Genomic DNA, 17,688 nt, shown 5'->3' on the forward strand with positions numbered 1-17,688 from the left:
GGGTCGCGGGAGCGGCCAGCGGAGGGGCCCGGCCGGGCGGCTGGCGCGCGCCGCGCTGGGGCGGGGCCCGGGGCGCTCGGCGGAAGGGGAATCCCCCCGCGCGCGGCCAGTTGCTCAGGCTGGGCTTATCACGCCGTCCGTGACTGACCGCCCGGCCGCTCAGTCCCCTGGCTGGGCGGGGGGCGCGGACAGGGCGCCCGGACATCCCGCTGTTCCAGGGACCGGCCCGTTGTTTGAGGCCGCGTCTTCCCTCGGTGCCGATTTCCTCCCGCCCCGGCTGGCTTCTTGCGCTCCGGTCAGGCCCGCCCAGAGCGGCCTAGTCGGCCCTGTTGCCTGTCAGCCTGACCCGGGGCAGACTGACCGCAACCCAGCCTAACTGAACAGGCCGACGCCCCCCCCCCCTCCCCGCCACGCTCCGGGGCGCAGCCGGTGAGCGGGTCGGCGCGCGGGCTCGGGGCTGCAGCGGCGCTGGGGAGGCCACAGTGCGCGCGTGAGGCCCGGGGTTGTCGCGCAGCGTGCGAGAAGCCCGGAGAGCAGAGAGATGCTCCCATGGGCCGGGAACCGCGCGTGTACTCTCCGATGCTGCTCTTAGCTTTAAAAAAAAAACCACACGCCACCGCCCTAGCTTTAACCCAGGTATGTGTCAAAACCTTTATCTTTGAATATTGAAGTCAGACTAATAATTGAAGGGTGCTTCCTGTCAAGTCAGTAAGGGTATCCATGTGTGTTGTTGGAGCCATATATAGACACCATTGTGTATGGAGTAGCAACACACAAATACACAATATGTTGTCTCACACTCATATTCAGCCTTACACTGACATCTCAAAAGAGAATCTCGGCCATGTTTCAGCAAAGCACTTAAGGATGAAGAATCCTTTCCTTTCCTCCCACAATTTGCATAACTCCCCCGCCCCCACTCTGCCCACTGAGGTTGGCTGCATTGTGCCAAATATCAGTTATTTGCTTTTTCATACCCCAGACCATGAATTAACTTTTCCTTTCTTGTTGCTGGGCCATTTTGGTAGGTGGCTCATGGTGCCGCCAGTTCCCAAACTAGAACTTTCCTGAAGTGGGATTCATGCTCTCTCAGGCTTGTGGCATTTGGGAAACAAAGAATCATACTTCACGGGGGGGAGCAACTTGGTAGCAGCCCCACGCTTGATTGACCCTATCATGCGTCTAGCAAAAGGAAGGTTCCCTCTCTTATCCTCTCACTGCATGTAAAGGCCACAGTGATCTTCACACATATCATTGCAAATGTTTTTAAAACTATTCTGTTTGAATGATGTTTTGCTACTGCTCAGAATACAGGGCTAATAAGATGCATACATTGTTATAGAGAACCATTTTATCTCTGATTGAAGAGAAGGCATTTGTGCCCCAAATGGTTATCTACTGTAAAGAGAAAAAAAAAGTATGGACTATAGTACAACTGCAGATGTGGACATCTAATAATTGACTTAATCTATAGCCATCTAGCTCCACTGCCAGCACTTGGCAGTTTAACGATTCAAGTCATTTATCTGCACAAGTTATTCCCCTGTGCATAGGTGTCTGAAAGGTGGCTAAATCAGACACACAGTTTTTGTAATACATTGAAAACTCTAGTGTATCCTTGGACATGCCTAGAGCTTATGGAGGATCATGCTTGGACACTTAATTCTAAATCTTTTAATGCTCTTAGCATTGTTTGGCATCAGCATCCCGAAAGCAGCATTAAGATATTGTAAAAGCATAAAATAATTAAGCATGAGTTAGAGTGTACAGATAAAACCAGTACAAACATTTATTAAGCAGTATGCACCATTTATTTTAAACCAGTCATTTTCAATATTAATATCCTATAATATATAAGCATTTATAGAATATATGATAGCTAAAGAGAAGGCGTAGAAGACATAACATGCCACATTCACCACTAGGCAAAAGATGGTGTAGCTCCATTCAATTTAGGAGAGCCGTATCTTCTTATTGAAAGGGATGAATTTGACTTCATGTTTTTATATGAGTGACTCTTAACAAAATTACATCAGCCCTATGTAAACATTAGTTACCAGCCACTCTGACCCACCACAGTCTTGCACAACTAATTTAGGACCAAATTCTAAACTAATTTTGATTTCTTTGTATGGCTCCTTGTTTTCGTCATATACCTAGCACTGTATTTAATGAAAGCCTCCTTTATGCATCCAACATGAGAACTTAGTCCAAAATCCACCATATGGGTAGAAAATATTTACAAGTATGAACATTCAAATAATCCACTTTTACTGGATCAGATCACATGACCATTTATCTCCCTGTAAACGTATCATAACAGAAAATCCTTACTTAGTATTAAGTGGTTTATTAATCTTATGGTATAGAACCCTGTATATATGGTGTAAAACCATGTACATAAAATAGTCATAGCATTTCTCAGAACAGCATATTTTACAAGTTTACATTTACATGGCAATTATTTCCTTCCAATGCTGTGTGCATCAGTCTGTATGTGCAAATCATTCCAAAATAGATACCTAAAGAACAATTCTGAATATAAATATGTAGTTTATATTAGTCTTATGTACAACCAAAGAAAATATCAAAGTATGTAACAACAATATTTATACATCAAAACTCTTTCAAACTACTGCTCCACTTCTTTAACGAAATATACAATATCAAAAATAAGGGTACCAATTGTTTAATACAATATTTTTCATGTGGAGCATTCAGTGATACAAACTTTGCTTGCTTTGCCTAAAATATATTACTTTAAAATATCATGCCATTGTCTTTCCAGCTATATAAATATAATTTGTGTCTTAGAGAACTTTATTAAATGAAAAAATATACAGAATCTGGAATGAGATTAATTAGAGACCAGATGTGAAGTTAGTAAAGATTAAGTACAAATAAACGTATGTGATCTTCTGGCTCTGAGCTACTGTGATTTTGAGTGGCCAGAGATGAAAGCTCAGTTCAAGATTTCAGGGCCCGGTGTGGGTTTTGGCTACTGTGTAATGCCGATACAACATTTAGTAAAGTGGTATGGGAACAGCTTCAGGGAAAACATTCATAGCCTTTCTATTCGAAGGATGAAAGGTATTGCAATGACAGAGAGCATGTTAGAAAAATACCACAGGGAGATGCTAATTTAGGGAAGATGCGAGACACAACATGTCAAAAAATGTTCCTCCTCAAGCTCTGACATGCTTCACTACATACAGAAAAAACTGCAGCTATTTAAAAACAATAACAGTGTTGGCTTATGGGGCCAGATCTTTCAGCCTCATTAAGTGCCCACCAAAGTGGTGTAAGAGGCCCTTTAAACGGTCTTATGCAGACAGCTGAGGCTTCATCCAGCACTCTCCTTCCCTCAGAGTAAGGGGTATAGTGGGGAGGGGGAAAAGAGGAAAGATGGGGCCAGAAAGTACAGCACTCTGCCCAATCTTCCGCCAGCACAGTAGTTCCTAGGACTGCTTTGTTGGTGCCATTTACAGTAGCTTTTTGGGCTATTCTAAGATCTGTTAAGGACTGTTTTAGCCCCCTGTTGGGCTGAGGGCTAGGGGAGATGGAAAAGTGATTTAGAGTCACCTTTGCTTTCCCACTAACAGTGCTGTGCTCAGCATGAACTACATGCAGCTAAGGTCTGAGCCCATGAAGTGTAGGAAATGAAACACATAGGAAATAAACAGAAGAGAACTAAGTTACAGAATTTTTTAAAATTCTGGTTCAATTTAGTGCTCTGTGAAATGACACATTATTATTAGAAACTAGAATCATCCCCAGGACAAAGGAAGCCACCCTGGCAATGCACCTCAGCCCCAGCCAGCAATGACCGTTGCTATTTCAACCCTATGTCTTCCATATGATGCTTTAAAAGCATACTATCACTCATCTGTACTTATCATATTAAGGATTTGAACCCAATTTCCAGTAGCGAAAGTCTACTGCATGCATCTGTCATGCTCTTCTTTAGAGTTTTTGCCTTGCCTCAATAGGGTGGTTTTCCCCCTTTGTTCTGCCCAAAAGGGGGGGTGCGTACCTGGCCACTTAGCATATAAGAGCTAAATCCAGCTCCTACTGAAGTCAGTGGAGATACTTCCATATCATTACACAATAAAAAGCTCCATGTTCATCTTCCTTTTCTTAATAAAATACATATTTTTAAGAAAAGATTTGTGAGAATTTATCTTTTGCTTGCAAAAGAAAATGACAGTTTTAAATACTTCTAAAATATAAAATGGCTAAATTGAGCTTTCAGAAATCAACATAGCTTCATTAAAGTCAATGGACCAACACTGATTTACACCAGCACAGGATCTGGCCCAAAATGTGTTACATGTTTATGCCCATCCAGGAACCATCAAAACACCTTTCAGATCACAGAATATCAGGGTTGGAAGGGACCTCAGGAGGTCATCTAGTTCAACCCCCCTGCTCAAAGCAGGACCAATCCCCAGTTTTTGCCCCAGATCCCTAAATGGCCCCCTACAAGGATTGAACTCACAACCCTGGGTTTAGCAGGCCAATGCTCAAACCACTGAGCTATCTCTCCCCCCAAATCTCACTCTCACTCTTGTATTAGAGGAGCTCACAATTCTGATTCTTTATCAGTCTCACAAATATAGTATTCATCATCTGTGGTGGTATCAGTGTCTGAGTCTGAATAAACCATTAGTTCTTCTCCATAGATGTCAGTTGGGTCTCTTGGGGATGAAGCATCTACTGACATTTTGCTCCTAGCAGAACCTGAGCTCAAGAGCTCAGCCCTCTTTAAAGAATCACTCTCTTCACTTCTCAGAAAGCCAGGGTTTTTAAGAAGACACGGTCTCCATAATCTCCCTTCTGTGAGCGATCGCTTGATATTTTCCAGGAACGCCAGTTGTTGTTCTTTTCCAAATATACCAAACTCAATAGAAGGATACATCACACGGCTAGTGCCGTAGATGGTGTTCCTCTTATCATACGAAGCCCAGTTTTCATTTTCATCACAAGAACACAGCTCGGAATAAGATTTAAACTTTCTACTGTATCTGCTTTCTTTAGGTAGACAGTTACTTTCAGAGCCAGGGTTGTCATGGGAATCTTGAGTGTAGGTGCTTTCAGAAAAGTGACGTTCACGTTGATTCTTTGCATGACTTATGCGTGACTGATTACTGTGCAGGTTTGCATTTTTTAAACTCTTTGACCGATGGAGGTTTTGATCATGATCACACTCATCTGGGGAAAGGACCTGTTTCTGTATACAAACACTTGCTTGCATATTTTTTATAAACGGGTTGGAGTTTTTGTCAGTTAAAAATGGCAACAGTAGAGGATCATAGGAACTACCAGTACTTGTTCTGTTTTGATTGCCTGATGAATCTGCTTCAGTAGCTCTGGAAAAGATGGTCTGATTTCTGTTTTCCAACCCCTGGCCAAGTGTTTGGGAATTTTTACTTCTTGCAGCTCTTTCCTTTGGAAACAGGGTTGTGGGGCTCAGCATGCTTTCCACTTCATTCTCGTTTTGTTTGGGATTGTTGACTTCTCTTCTCTGCTGGCATGAATTTGCAAAAGGCCCTTGATTCTTGTTTTTAACTAACAATGGAGAGTCATCATTAGCTTGTGATCTCTTATTCTTCTCAGATATTTTGTGAACAGGGCTGTTACAAACACCAGGGGTCAGATTTTGATTCTGGTGTTCATTCCCAGTTTGCAGAAATGGCTGGGTAGAAGCAGGGGAACGCAATGTGCTGTGGGTCATGTTAATCTCTAACGAAGTGGTACCTCCATCATTCTGTGAAAATATATTACTTATGTGTGGTTTGGGGTTTACATTTTTACTAGAAAATTTTCGGCTTGTTTTGTAAATGGCTGCCACTTCATTTTTAATTGAGGGCCTGTTTTTCCTTTTTTCTATATTACTGAATTTCTCTCTAGTGCCATCAGACCTAAGCTTATTTTCGTTCACTGCACTTTGCAGCAGTTGCAGATCCTGTGTGACACTGGAGAGTTTATCTTCACTGTACATCACAGCTTTCTGCAAACTAGTGCAATCTTTGTCCATCTGAGTGTTCAGGGATATTTGCTCTTGTTTAGTTTTGGGGCTCACTAACTCATGTGTGTCTGGGATACCTGTTTTGGCTGGTTGAAGTACAGGTTTAGCTGCAGAAACCATGCCAAGCTGAAATGGTTTGTTATGTGAATTTTGAAGCATTTGTCTATCAGAAATTAATGCTTCATCGGTGCTATTTCTGGAACTTTCAGCTCCTAATTGAAATCCAGTACATTTATTGTTATATAGGGAAATGCTTTGGTGTTGAAAATCTGATCTCTCTTTGGCTCCTGCGTCATGTCTAGATTTACTTTCAGCAGAGGTTATTGGTGTTTTATTGACTGCAGACTCTATACGACTTTTTCCTTCATGGGAACTATTTTTATCTAACTGGGGTGGTAAAATATTCTGATTGTTACTCCCTCCTACTTTAATAGATTGCTGGCAATTTTTGGAGTCTCTGTTTTGCACACGATTAGTATTATTAATTGCAGAAGTAAAATTAAAAACATTCTCTGGAGGGTCTTTGGGTTTTTGGAGGGTTGACAAAGTGGAGATTAACGGTGTGTCAGTATGCAATATGTCCTCCTCCTCTTTACTTTCTTTACCTGAAGAAAAGCATATATCAATATTTTGGTTGTGTGAAACAGTAGAAATTGCCTTAACAGAAGTATCTGCTTCTGCAGTGGATTCTGGATCACGAATAGAAATGTCTGATGTCACCATGTCAGGAAGTACAGATGTGCTTTCTTTTAATGCAAGCCCTGGTGAAATATCTTTCTTATTATGTACAATGCTCATTGATTGTGAAGTACATACTTTCTCAGTGCTGGGAGAAAAATGTGAGCTTTCCTGATCTGTGTCAATAGCTCCTGTCTTTGCATTCTGGGGTGTCATTGAAGCTGCAGGAGTTTGATCAGGGGTATGTGGGGGTCTCTCTTTTTCTAAGGTGCTAGGAAAAGCTACATTTGCTAAACCCATACGAACTTCAGAGTTCTTGTTTGGCATTTTTGGTGATTTAGATTTTTCTGTGAAAAGAGGTAAAGCTGTCCTCTCTGGATCATCTAGAAAGAGGTTACACAATGTTCTTGAATGACTCCGTGGTAAGGTGTAATAAATTGAAACCAACTCGTGATATTCAACATGATCCTCATCACCAGAAACTGTAAATGTGCTAATAGTTCTATATTTCTGCAAAGAATCCCCCATTTCCTTTTCCAAACAGTCTGAAAATACAGGGGATTCTTTTTTGTTTACAAGTTTCTCTCTCTCTGTAAGTGCATCTGATTCAGAGACTACTGTACTTCCACTTATGGAGTGGTTAGGGCTCCTGTTTAGAGACAAAGGGTGATCCTTAATTTGCAGGACACTTCCTTTGATATCTGTAATACCATCTAAAGGTATTTGTCTTATTGAAGAATGTGCTGGTCCTAAAGAAGATATTTTATCTCCCTGATTAAAAGAAAAGGCAGCAGTTCTGTCTGAGTTCTGCTTCTCTACATGATCCCACCTGGCTGTTTTGCTTTGAGGGAAAGAGATGGACATATCTGACATTACACTGCCAGCAATGCTAGCTGATTTTCTAGGTAAAGTGTAATAAACGACAGGAGACTCTGGAGACTCAGGGTTGCTTTTACCAGGAGAGCCAGAAATGCTGTTACTATGTGTGTGTCTCAGTAACCTTCCTTGCCTATAGAGACTTTCAGTACAAGATGCATTTTGTCTTGTTTTTCCATTTTCTCTTTCCAAACAAAAATAGTTTAAACTACGTTCTGCAATCTCTGGGCTTCTGTCAAAACTATGTGCATAAATATTCTCACAGTTCCTGTTTTGTGAATCACCAGTAGTTAATTGACTATTATGGTCCTTACTGGCTAAAATATTTTGATCTTTGGGTTTTTCCTGGGGAATATCTTTTGCAACAACATCTGCCAACTCAACTACTTTCCCACCTTCTGCTGGAGCTTCAGTAACTCTGCAATTCACTGAAGAATTAGTTGGAGTTTCTAAAGATTTCAGATAGCTCTTATGAGAAAAGTCTTCTAGAGAGCCTTGTGAACTATGAGACAAAAGTTCTGGAGGACTGGGCAATATGCTTTGATGGTTTGCCAATGTTTCAGTAATTGGAGCAGAATGAACTGATGCACTACTTTGTAGAACATCTACCAGGAAAGACTCTCCCTTAGGAGTGATATGATCAGTAGTTTCTGCTCTCTGGCTTCCTAATTTAATGCCTTTTCTTTTTGCTGAATTAAAAAGATTATGTTCCCATTGCTTTAGATTTGAAAGAAACGATCCCCTTCTGCTCTCATCAACTGACAGAAGAGAAGGGGCCTGATTAAGTTCACTGTGAGCAGGAAGATCATTTTCCTTTCTTTGTAGGTTTCTTTTACAACTCTTTGATATGCTATTTTTTGTAATCTCTCTGGTGGCGGTGAGCTGGGTTTGTCTGCTTGAACTCAGTGAGAGAGGTGAATTAAGAATAGATGTGCTGTTTTGCAAGGCAGCAGCATTATTAGAAGGAGAAATCTGGGGATCAGTGGTATTTTTTGTATCCACTTTCTGAGAAACTGGCTGTAATATTATGTCTTTAATACTCTTCTGGTCTGCCTTGCCTGATCGTTCCAAGTCTCTGACCTTGTCTGAAGCAGCTTTTTTAACGTCTTTCTTAATATTCGTTTGGGTAACCAAAGGCTGTGGCTGGCTTTGGGAACCCTTAGTGGCAGAACTGCTGTTCTCTGCTACCAATTTCATTTTGACCCTTGAACCCAGTAAGACAGTCTCATTAGACACATCTGTGTTGATGCTGGGTGAAGTAATGGCAGATTTATAAGTGAGACAGCTCTGAAGGTCTTTTGAATTCTTTGAAAGCAGTTTACTACTTCCACTACTTGATATCTCCGCACTATTTCTGTTCTCTGACACACATGTTTGAAAGCCACTCTGACGGCACTGTGAAGCAAGTTTAGCATTCTTTGCATGTGTACTTTGCTGGTCATTTAAATTAGATGTAATCATTTCACAGTGAGCATCAGGGGAAAGAAACACTTCATCATTGTAGTACTGATAAATATCAGAACAGGAAGGGTGCTCCTCTTTTCTTCCAAAAGGAGAACTCTTTTGGTGCATTTGGAACCTACCATGACAAGCTGTATCTCTATAGTGGGACCTAGAGAGGTTGTTTTCCAACCAGCATAATGGATAATTCTCCCAGTTATCAAAGGATAGTGAAGTAGCAGCTTTGTCTGTGCAACTGACGCTACTAAACCAATTAGTACTTGACACAGCTCTTCTGAAATGGTGTTTTGACCGGTAAAATTCATATTCTCTGTTTTCATGCAGAGGGCAAGGATATGTATCCTGTTTTGTGGCATTATATTCCGTTAATGATTGAGTCCTAAAAAGATTGTCTTGATTTGATGTATGTCCAGAAGTATATGGTTTATTCCATACAATAGAAGAGAGGGGAATTCGCTTTGGGGTTTGACGATTGTTCCTTTGTACAAATCCACTGTTGTTCTCTGTTGCCAATAGATTTTGTAAACTAGTTGTTGAAAATGGGTCAGGGGATGCAGAAGATGGATATCTCTGAAGAGAACACACAGAGTAACTTCTCCCAACTGTACTCTTGCCTATATAACTGTTGTGTCCGAATCCACTGCTCTGTCTTATGGAAGGAAGATGCAAGCTACCTTCTGAGGACTCTCCAAAAGATACAGAAGTCAGCCTTCTGCTCAGAACAGGATAACTACTGTCTAATGAATCCTTGTGCATGTAATCTTCTTTAGAGGCTGAATGGCGCCTGTTCATATATGTATCATAAAATTTCCTTGGTTTGTAGAAAATTTTATGATCCTCTTTGGCTCTTATTGTTCTTGTTGCATCAGAGAAAAATGTGCTGGGTGTTCCACTGCAGTTATTTCTGTGTCGTCCCCTAATAGCAGTCTGTCTGCTTGTACTGGGAAACAGATATTGTGCTCTTGGTCCACTGTCAACTAGACGCTTTCTGTTCACTGAATCTTGGGCTTGTTCCTGTGCCAGCTGGTCATCCAGATCACCTAGAACTACACAGAAAAAGATAGCTATTTTATTAGTGTTCTCAAACTAATTATGCTGAAAAGCGTAATGTACTATGTCAGCAACCAGATCAGGTTTTGAAAGGAGACACCTTCTCCATATTCAAATCCTGCCGCCAAATATACTTGTACTCATCAGACTTGGATTAATCTATAGAGACTTCATTTATAGAAAGGATCTCCCATCAGGGGTGCTGGAACAATTTTTATAATGGGAGTGATGAGAGCCCTTTAGCCAAACTGTAAACCCTGTATATAATGGAAACCACTTCAGGCCAGGGGTTGCTGCAGCACCCCCAACATCTTTAGTTCCAGCACCTATGTCTCCCATATCCAGTTACATGTGCGTTGTTGGTACTACAGTCTAAAAACAGCATGAGTGCACACACTTACCACGGAAGAATTCTTTTTCTAGCTGTTCATTCCATATAGGTGCACTGTCCTCCATCATTTCAGCTTGAGTTGCATCAAATAAATTACCAGATAGTTCAGCTGGTAAAGATGAGTTGCATATTTCAGCCTGTTGAAAAGTTTGAGAGACTGTATGGCTTATTTTCATAGCAAAACAAATCATCTTAAAATGAACAAGAGGAGAGAAAACCCTAATGGGTTCTAATATTCTTTTTAATAACATATGCCTGAAGTCACAGTGCTGCATGTTTGAAGTATTAAACTCTACATAGTAAGAACAAGGGATATGGAACAACCATCTATAGTTCAGACTTTCTCTTGATTTTGGGGGGATTTTAGTCCATCTTCTTGTCCAGAGGCTGTAGCACACTCCAGAGCACATTAATGGTGGTTCTGTATTATAACTGATATTTGTAGTTGTTGGCTATTTACTCATTTCACCTCCACATACATTCTAGTAGGATATTGCCTCTGTAATTTAAATTTTCCTAATCCATTCTTCTTTAATGGGCACATTTACAACCCACGCCAACAACAGGTGGTGTTCACCTCCCAGCAAAAATGTAAATACCACAGTCACCTCTCCTATACTAAGATTTCATCTTTACACAATACTACAACTAATTTAGTAGTATTTTATAAATATTCCAGTAAAGACTGATTAGTAATGGTTTAATGAAACAAATTCCATTTGTGATGCTTTACTCTTGAGTTTTAAAATTGTACTTTCACATGCGCACTAATTAAAAAAATTCAGTAATCAGTCTCATAAGTGCCTGTTTCCCCCGTCCCCAGTCCACCCCAGTGGGAAGCAATCCCACACAGAAGTTGCAGTTTGGTCATGTGTGATTCTTCCCAGGGTTATCCAGGGTTGGGAGGTACCTTGCTATACCACCTGCCTTTAATCTGTGAAAGTCTTGGTCTGTGCCTGCCATGGATCAGCTACCTAATTACATCAGCCTCTGGCAACACAAGCACTGCCTTCCAGGCCTCTGCAGGCCTTGCTCTCTCTGTACAGGTTAGCTATAGGCACACACAACCCCTTAGCTCCCAAACATCTCTCTGGAGTGCCAAGCCCCTGATCCCCTGAACACTCACACAACTCCCAGATTCTCTGCTCCCAAAGGAATAGCACACACCAGCTTACTAGATTCAACACAGGATCACTGCTCCATTTAACACACAGCACTTAGATACATTTACAGTGAAAACAAGAGTACGTTTATTATTAAAGAACTGAGATTCAAATGATAGTAAGACTATTAGAAACAAACTGATACATATAAAACAAAATCATAACACATTTGCTAGAGCCTAAACTTAACACACATGGCATTCCAGTCTCCTACAGGATAGCTTACCCCAAGTCCTTTTCCCAGTGTTTTCAACCAGCGTGGCTGAGATTCCCCTTGTCATAAGATCAAGCCTGCTGCCAGCTTGTCGTCCCAGCTTGAAGGATGCCAGAGCATCTCTCTGCATCCCCAGATATATGACCCCAGACCTTTGATCTTCCTCTGAAAACAGGGTTCCTCCCCTCCTCCTGCTGTTTACCTCTTCCTGTTAATTTCCTTCTGAAATCTCCACAAACTCTTCATTAGGATTAGACTCAGTATGCTAGCAGATTTCCATTGTGAGATACACAAAGGTTAGCTAAGGAGAGAAGTGTGTCTCACTGCCTGTCTGGAGAAGTTTGCCTCAAGACAAGCTACCTTTGAGAGAACCTGCCTTTAACTGGAAGGCCTAGAGAACACAATTTTCAGCATATATACAAAACTCACATAGTTTCGGTATATACATCTCTGAATGATTATGATGACCTGTGTGACACAGGCTTTCATTAGAGACCTTACATTACATTCTTTTGGTGAACCCAGGGAATTGCTGGGCCCCTATGTACCTCACTGCCCTTTGCCAGTTACCATTAAGAAGTCTTTGGGTCACTTCATGAGAAAGGGACACCCTTTAGGGGGCCTAAAATGGAGGACCAGAATGCTGACTGTATGAGCTATTCTCCGCTGAGCACCTCTGTGGGTCCCACCATGGAATGGGGGTGAAGTCCCTTCATGACCTTTCCTGCTCTGGTCTGAGTGATCTCAAGATCGATCAGACTGGTGCAGAGCCAGCAAATGCACATGGAAAGACTGAATGAGCCCTTTATTCCTGTGTAATACGGGACCAAAATTCCATAAAAATGTAGGGATTGCCAGACTGGATCAGACAGATGATTCATCTAGACCAGTATTCCGTATCTGACTTTAATGGATTTTGGCTGATTTACATGAGCTAAGCATCTGGTCCCACTCTCATTAAAAAAAAAAAAAAAAATCTTTTCTATTGTAACTCTGGATGTTCTTGTTATTCATATAGACATCCAGTCCCTCTGAATCCTGTTCAGATCTTTGTTTCAATGATATACTGTGAGAATAATTCCTCAGGCTATCTGGGCATTGTATTTCCTTTTATCAATTTTAAATTCTGCCATTAGGTTCCTTTTTCTGGAAGCATGAGAGAGGGTAAGTAGGAGCGCCCAATTTATCTTCTTGATACTGTTCATTATTTGTATACCCTTATGTTCCCTGTTAGACTTGGTCTACACTACCATCTTATGTTGGTATGACTATGTCACTCAAGGGTGTAATATAGCCACACCCCTGAGCGATGTTGTTAAACCCGACCTAACCCTGGTGTAGATAGCACTATGTCAATGGGAGGGCTTCTCCCATCGACATAGCTACGGCCTCTCGGAGAGGTGGCGTATCTACGCTGATGGGAAAAGCTCTCGTCAGTGTAGGTGGCATCTTCACTAAATGCTACAGCAGCACAGCTGCACTGGTGCAGCACTGTAAGTGTAGACAAGCCCTCAGTTGTCTCCTCTCTGATTACACCATGTAACAGAGGGCATGTTAGTAATACAGGGCAATGAAATGGTTAAAACTGAGACTCTGAGCCAACTTCATCCCAGGTGTAATTCTGTTGATATCCAAGGCCTACACTGAAGTTACACCAGAGAGGAATTTGGTGCCTCATGCTTGAAACGTCTGTGTGCTACCAATCTGGAGCATCCAGCCAAAACAAATCACCTGAAGTTAGAGCACAAAGGAGCCTTCCTAGTGCCCAGGCTCTGTTTAGCTAAAGTAGTTCATCGTGACATCAAAAAGCCTCATTCCTATAAAAGCTCAGCGCATAGCACTCTCAGTGTATGGGAGTTCTTGCAGAATCAGACAAAAAATACTATTGGACCAAATCTTACTCTCACTGGGTGAAATTCACCCCCATGCATAAGACTGACAGAAGGCCTATGCATCGCTTAACTCCCACTTAAGGCCTAAAAATAGGATTTAAGTGGTTCATAGGTTTCGTGCAGGCTGTCTGCATGGGGGTGAATTTCACCCACTGAGAAGCCCCTTACCAGACAGACAGTCCCACTGACATCACTAGAACCAATAAAGGTGGCAGAATCTGTGCCTAACAGAATCTGAATGATCTGCATCTGAATGTAAACTTGCACTGAAGCCAGAAATCATGTGGATATGTGCTCAACCTGTTTGTAAGCACAGATGCAACAAATAAAACTAAAACAATTATAAATAAATCCAAACGGTAAATATTTGTTCAAAGTGAGTTCACATTTATTTGCACTTTGGTTACTACTAACAAAATATATCTTGTGTTTGTCCCGTAACAATAATTTATTAAATAATTTCCTTGTTAAAGAGAACTGAAACTGCACTGCAGAAGTTAGACTGCGGACTTCTTTGGAGACACTCGTACAATAAATGAGGCAAATTCATCTCTTGTGTGACACCACTGAATTCAACAGGCGTACACCACGTATGAATTTCCCGATGTATTTAAATACAGAATTGCAAGAGTCATGTTTAAATAAGTAGCCAGCTGGACATAATGTCTATTCTACAAAGACAGTGGACTAGTACTCAAAATATTCCCTGCTTTAAACATTTTTGACAATAAAGTTAGCAAGCTACTTACCTGTGCCATTTCCTCAACTTTGGAAGAAGTATGAGCGCCCAGAGCAAAGCTGTCATATCTGTGAAAAGAATTTAAAATGCTACTTTGAAGATGAACGCAATAACATTTTACAAGGGCGTAAATAACCAGCTTCCTTCCTTTTAATAGCCAGCAAGAAGCTTCCGAAAATACTTTTTATGAAGAGTCCACAGAGATTGTCATGTTGTTTCTCAAATGCATCTTCTGATATATTTTTTTCACCCATCAGGTTGCTCGAATCTGCAACTTGTTAATGTTCCAAGTGAACAGCCAAGAAGGGACCTCAGATTAATGGCATTTACGCTGTTGGAATATCAGTAAGGTAACTCTGCATCTGTCATTCTAACATAAACGGTTATTTTGCAATCGTAGGTCATTTTCCAAGTGACAAGAATTTATTAAGTACTGAGGAGAATCGAAGGTTTTGGTTATATGACCTATAACACTCAAAATGGCCTGAGAGCTACTTCTCTGAAAGACTGCCTCTCTTTCTGTCCCAAATTGCCACAGTGGAGATCACAGGGGCACCCCATTTGTATAAAAAAGTGGGGGAACTGACAGATGATTCTCTATAAGGCCCTGGGGACTTTGTTCCCACCAGTCCAAAGTAATCCTAGTTTTTCAACTTTCAGTGCACACTGCAAGACCTAACTATTATCCCAGGTTGTGAGGGATTGCCAGGACTCTGATGGGAGTCCTTGTAAGGATCTTCAGTCATTTTTTAGCTGCTGCATTAATGTTAATTATTGGCCAAAAAGGGTTGTATATGAAATAATGCATTTTTAGAATTGTCGTTTTTTAAATGTGTCCAGGGGCACCAAGAGCAAAGGATGGGCACTCTTTTTAATGGAATGAGTGTATACATCTAACTAACTAAATAAATAACCAAAGGAAAAAAGAGAAGTGCAGCTGATTTAAATGGGGATACTCACGTGAGTAAAGCAAGATGGATTTGTACCCACACAGGTGAAAAAAAAAATGTTCCTAATTATATTGAGGAAATTAAACCAATCGCAGTAAGATATGGTTCCTTCTCCCACTTGCAGACCTTTGTTTAAAAATTAACATGCCTATCCCCTTGCAAAAGGGTATTGAAAAGAATTTTGCCTAGCTTGTGGTTGCTCTTAACTGTTCAGCCCTCCTCCCAGAGGGCTTTGTTTTGCTTATTCTCGTTTTTTGTGATCACTCCTGTCTATGAAAGTCTTTTTTTACAGTCATTATTTATTTTGGTTCTTAAGGCTTTCACTGGACTGAGGTAAATTATTTTATTGTGCTTCAGCAGCAAGTATAAACTGGCTTGTTGGCATGTTCTGTGTATCCGAGTCTTTCTTCCCACTGTGCTTTGTCATTTGTTTGTAATGCGCTTGCAGGCAGGGAAGAACGGTTGGAAGGGATAGTATTTTGTTTTTGCAATTGGGAAGGTTAAAATCAGGATCCTTTCCTCATAGAGGGCATCATCCAAAACCCACTGAAGCCTATGGAAAGATTCCCTTTGATTTCCATGGGCTTTGCAGAATAAGGCTCTATGGGCCTGTTCCACTCCTTAACTTTGCTTGATAGCAGTTAATCATGTGAATATTCCCATCGAAGTCAATGGGATTACTACTCAGTGTGTGTTAGGGTTTCAGAATCAGATCTCAAAGCCATATTTAACTTTTGCTTTAAGCTAAATGATGCCGAATATGCATTAACACTTTTAACACAATGTATAGAGTTGAGCTTGTGGTATTTCGGAATCTTTACAATGATTTCTTTCAAACCAAATGCGGTGAGTTTGGTGTTCTGTTTTGTAAACAATCTCAAGTCTTATTCCATTAGAAATGGAAAAAATTCTATTGGCTGCTTCAACTTTGCAGATGGAAAATTGTTCTGTACAGCACACTTGCAAGTGCTGTCCCTAGCCCAGTTTTAATTATTCCAAGCAGTGGGACATCCATTATTCGTTTTCCAATAGATCTAGCCATCAGAAATGTTGGGTTTTTTTTTAATATTCTGGCCAAATTTTCACTTTCCTAATTTAATCTCATTACTCCTGGTTACACCTCCTTGCACCATCCTAAATAATTTTTCCCCATCCTTGTTATTAGCACTCTAAGTAATAGATGATGATGTTCCTCCTTTGTTGTCTCCTAGTCAAATTACAATAATCTTGTGTCCTGCATCAGTCCCTCCAGCCCTATAATCATTCTCATTGCTCTACTCTGAACTCCATCCAGTTTGTCAGCATTTTGAAATTAAAGGTTTGTTTTCCTACATGCAAGTATTTCTTAAATTCATTACCATAGAAACCAGAAATAATTTGATTTCTTTTGGTCATCAAACCACGAACACACACACGAAACTAGGTACCTGTAGCTAGACAGCTGATTATGGAGTGCAACACTAAAAGAGTGATTGTATTTAATAATAATACACAATAACTCCATGAGATAGATTCTGAAGCAAATTGTTAGTTTCAGTCGGGCTCGAATCTGCAATGGCCCGTGCCTGGGTTCTCTCTCAGATCGCAGTCTAATTCCTTTTAGTATTCATATGAGTCTTTTCGTATTTGTACGAGCATTACACAGTACCTAGCTACACAACAATCAAATTATGCAAGCATGCTGAAAACACATGGTTAAGTAAAATTTAGTGCTTCTTTTTAAATGTAACACCTATTTAAACATGCTATAAGAAGAGGAGAAGAATAACTTAAAACATCAAATACCTAGAATCGAAAACAATCACAGGTTGTACTTACTGCAAACTTTTCGTGTTACAACCCTTTTATTAGCCTCTTAAATAGCTCCACGTAAAGAGACTTCTTTTTGCAGCCTTCCATAATATTTTTCCCACAACAAAACACCCCACAGCAGATGAGACTTTTTTTTTTCCTCCCCCTCTTTCCCAAAAGAGACAAAGTACCATCTAAACAGTCGCTAATATCTAGCTGTTTACAGGCTTCTGCCAGTCAAGCTTACTTACATGACTTACAGTGCTGCTGCCTATTGTATATCACTTACTCTCCAAATAACTTTACCTGGTGACAGGCAAAGTATTTTTATTGCTCTGTCTACACATAAAACAAGTCACATGCAAAGATAACACCTAGAAAGGGCGGAGAAGTTTTCAATAGGGAGACGTGACTAGGCTATTTAGTAATTGGCTCAGCTCCACATCAGAATAGCC

The 17,688-nt window shown here is 40.8% G+C and overlaps 1 protein-coding gene and 1 long non-coding RNA gene across 8 annotated transcripts in view; one reads left to right on the plus strand and one right to left on the minus strand.

The window, feature by feature from the left end:
- Positions 1-17,688, plus strand: part of LOC114019470 — a 44,197-nt gene that overhangs the window by 1,008 nt on the left and 25,501 nt on the right. For 2 of the 6 annotated variants that reach the window (XR_005224004.2, XR_005224006.2), the window contains exons 1-2: positions 93-636; positions 14,750-14,842. This is a non-coding gene — a long non-coding RNA (uncharacterized LOC114019470). Of the gene's footprint in view, positions 1-92; positions 637-14,749; positions 14,843-17,688 lie in introns of those variants that run through there. The other 4 variants (XR_006286096.1, XR_006286097.1, XR_006286095.1 and 1 more) reach the window with 3 other exon arrangements.
- Positions 2,148-17,688, minus strand: part of EXPH5 (exophilin 5) — a 50,984-nt gene continuing 35,443 nt past the window's right edge. Inside the window, exons 4-6 of one of the 2 annotated variants that reach the window (XM_027822154.3) lie at positions 14,503-14,560; positions 10,495-10,621; positions 2,148-10,089 (exon numbers count right to left, since the gene is read on the minus strand). In XM_027822154.3, coding sequence (XP_027677955.2) covers positions 4,583-10,089; positions 10,495-10,621; positions 14,503-14,560 — 5,692 coding nt within the window. In that variant the 3' untranslated portion in view covers positions 2,148-4,582. Of the gene's footprint in view, positions 10,090-10,494; positions 10,622-14,267; positions 14,561-17,688 lie in introns of those variants that run through there. The other variant, XM_043530031.1, reaches the window with a different exon arrangement.

This window comes from Chelonia mydas, chromosome 1 (assembly GCF_015237465.2).
Source record: "Chelonia mydas isolate rCheMyd1 chromosome 1, rCheMyd1.pri.v2, whole genome shotgun sequence".
In the NCBI taxonomy this organism is placed as follows: domain Eukaryota; kingdom Metazoa; phylum Chordata; order Testudines; family Cheloniidae; genus Chelonia; species Chelonia mydas.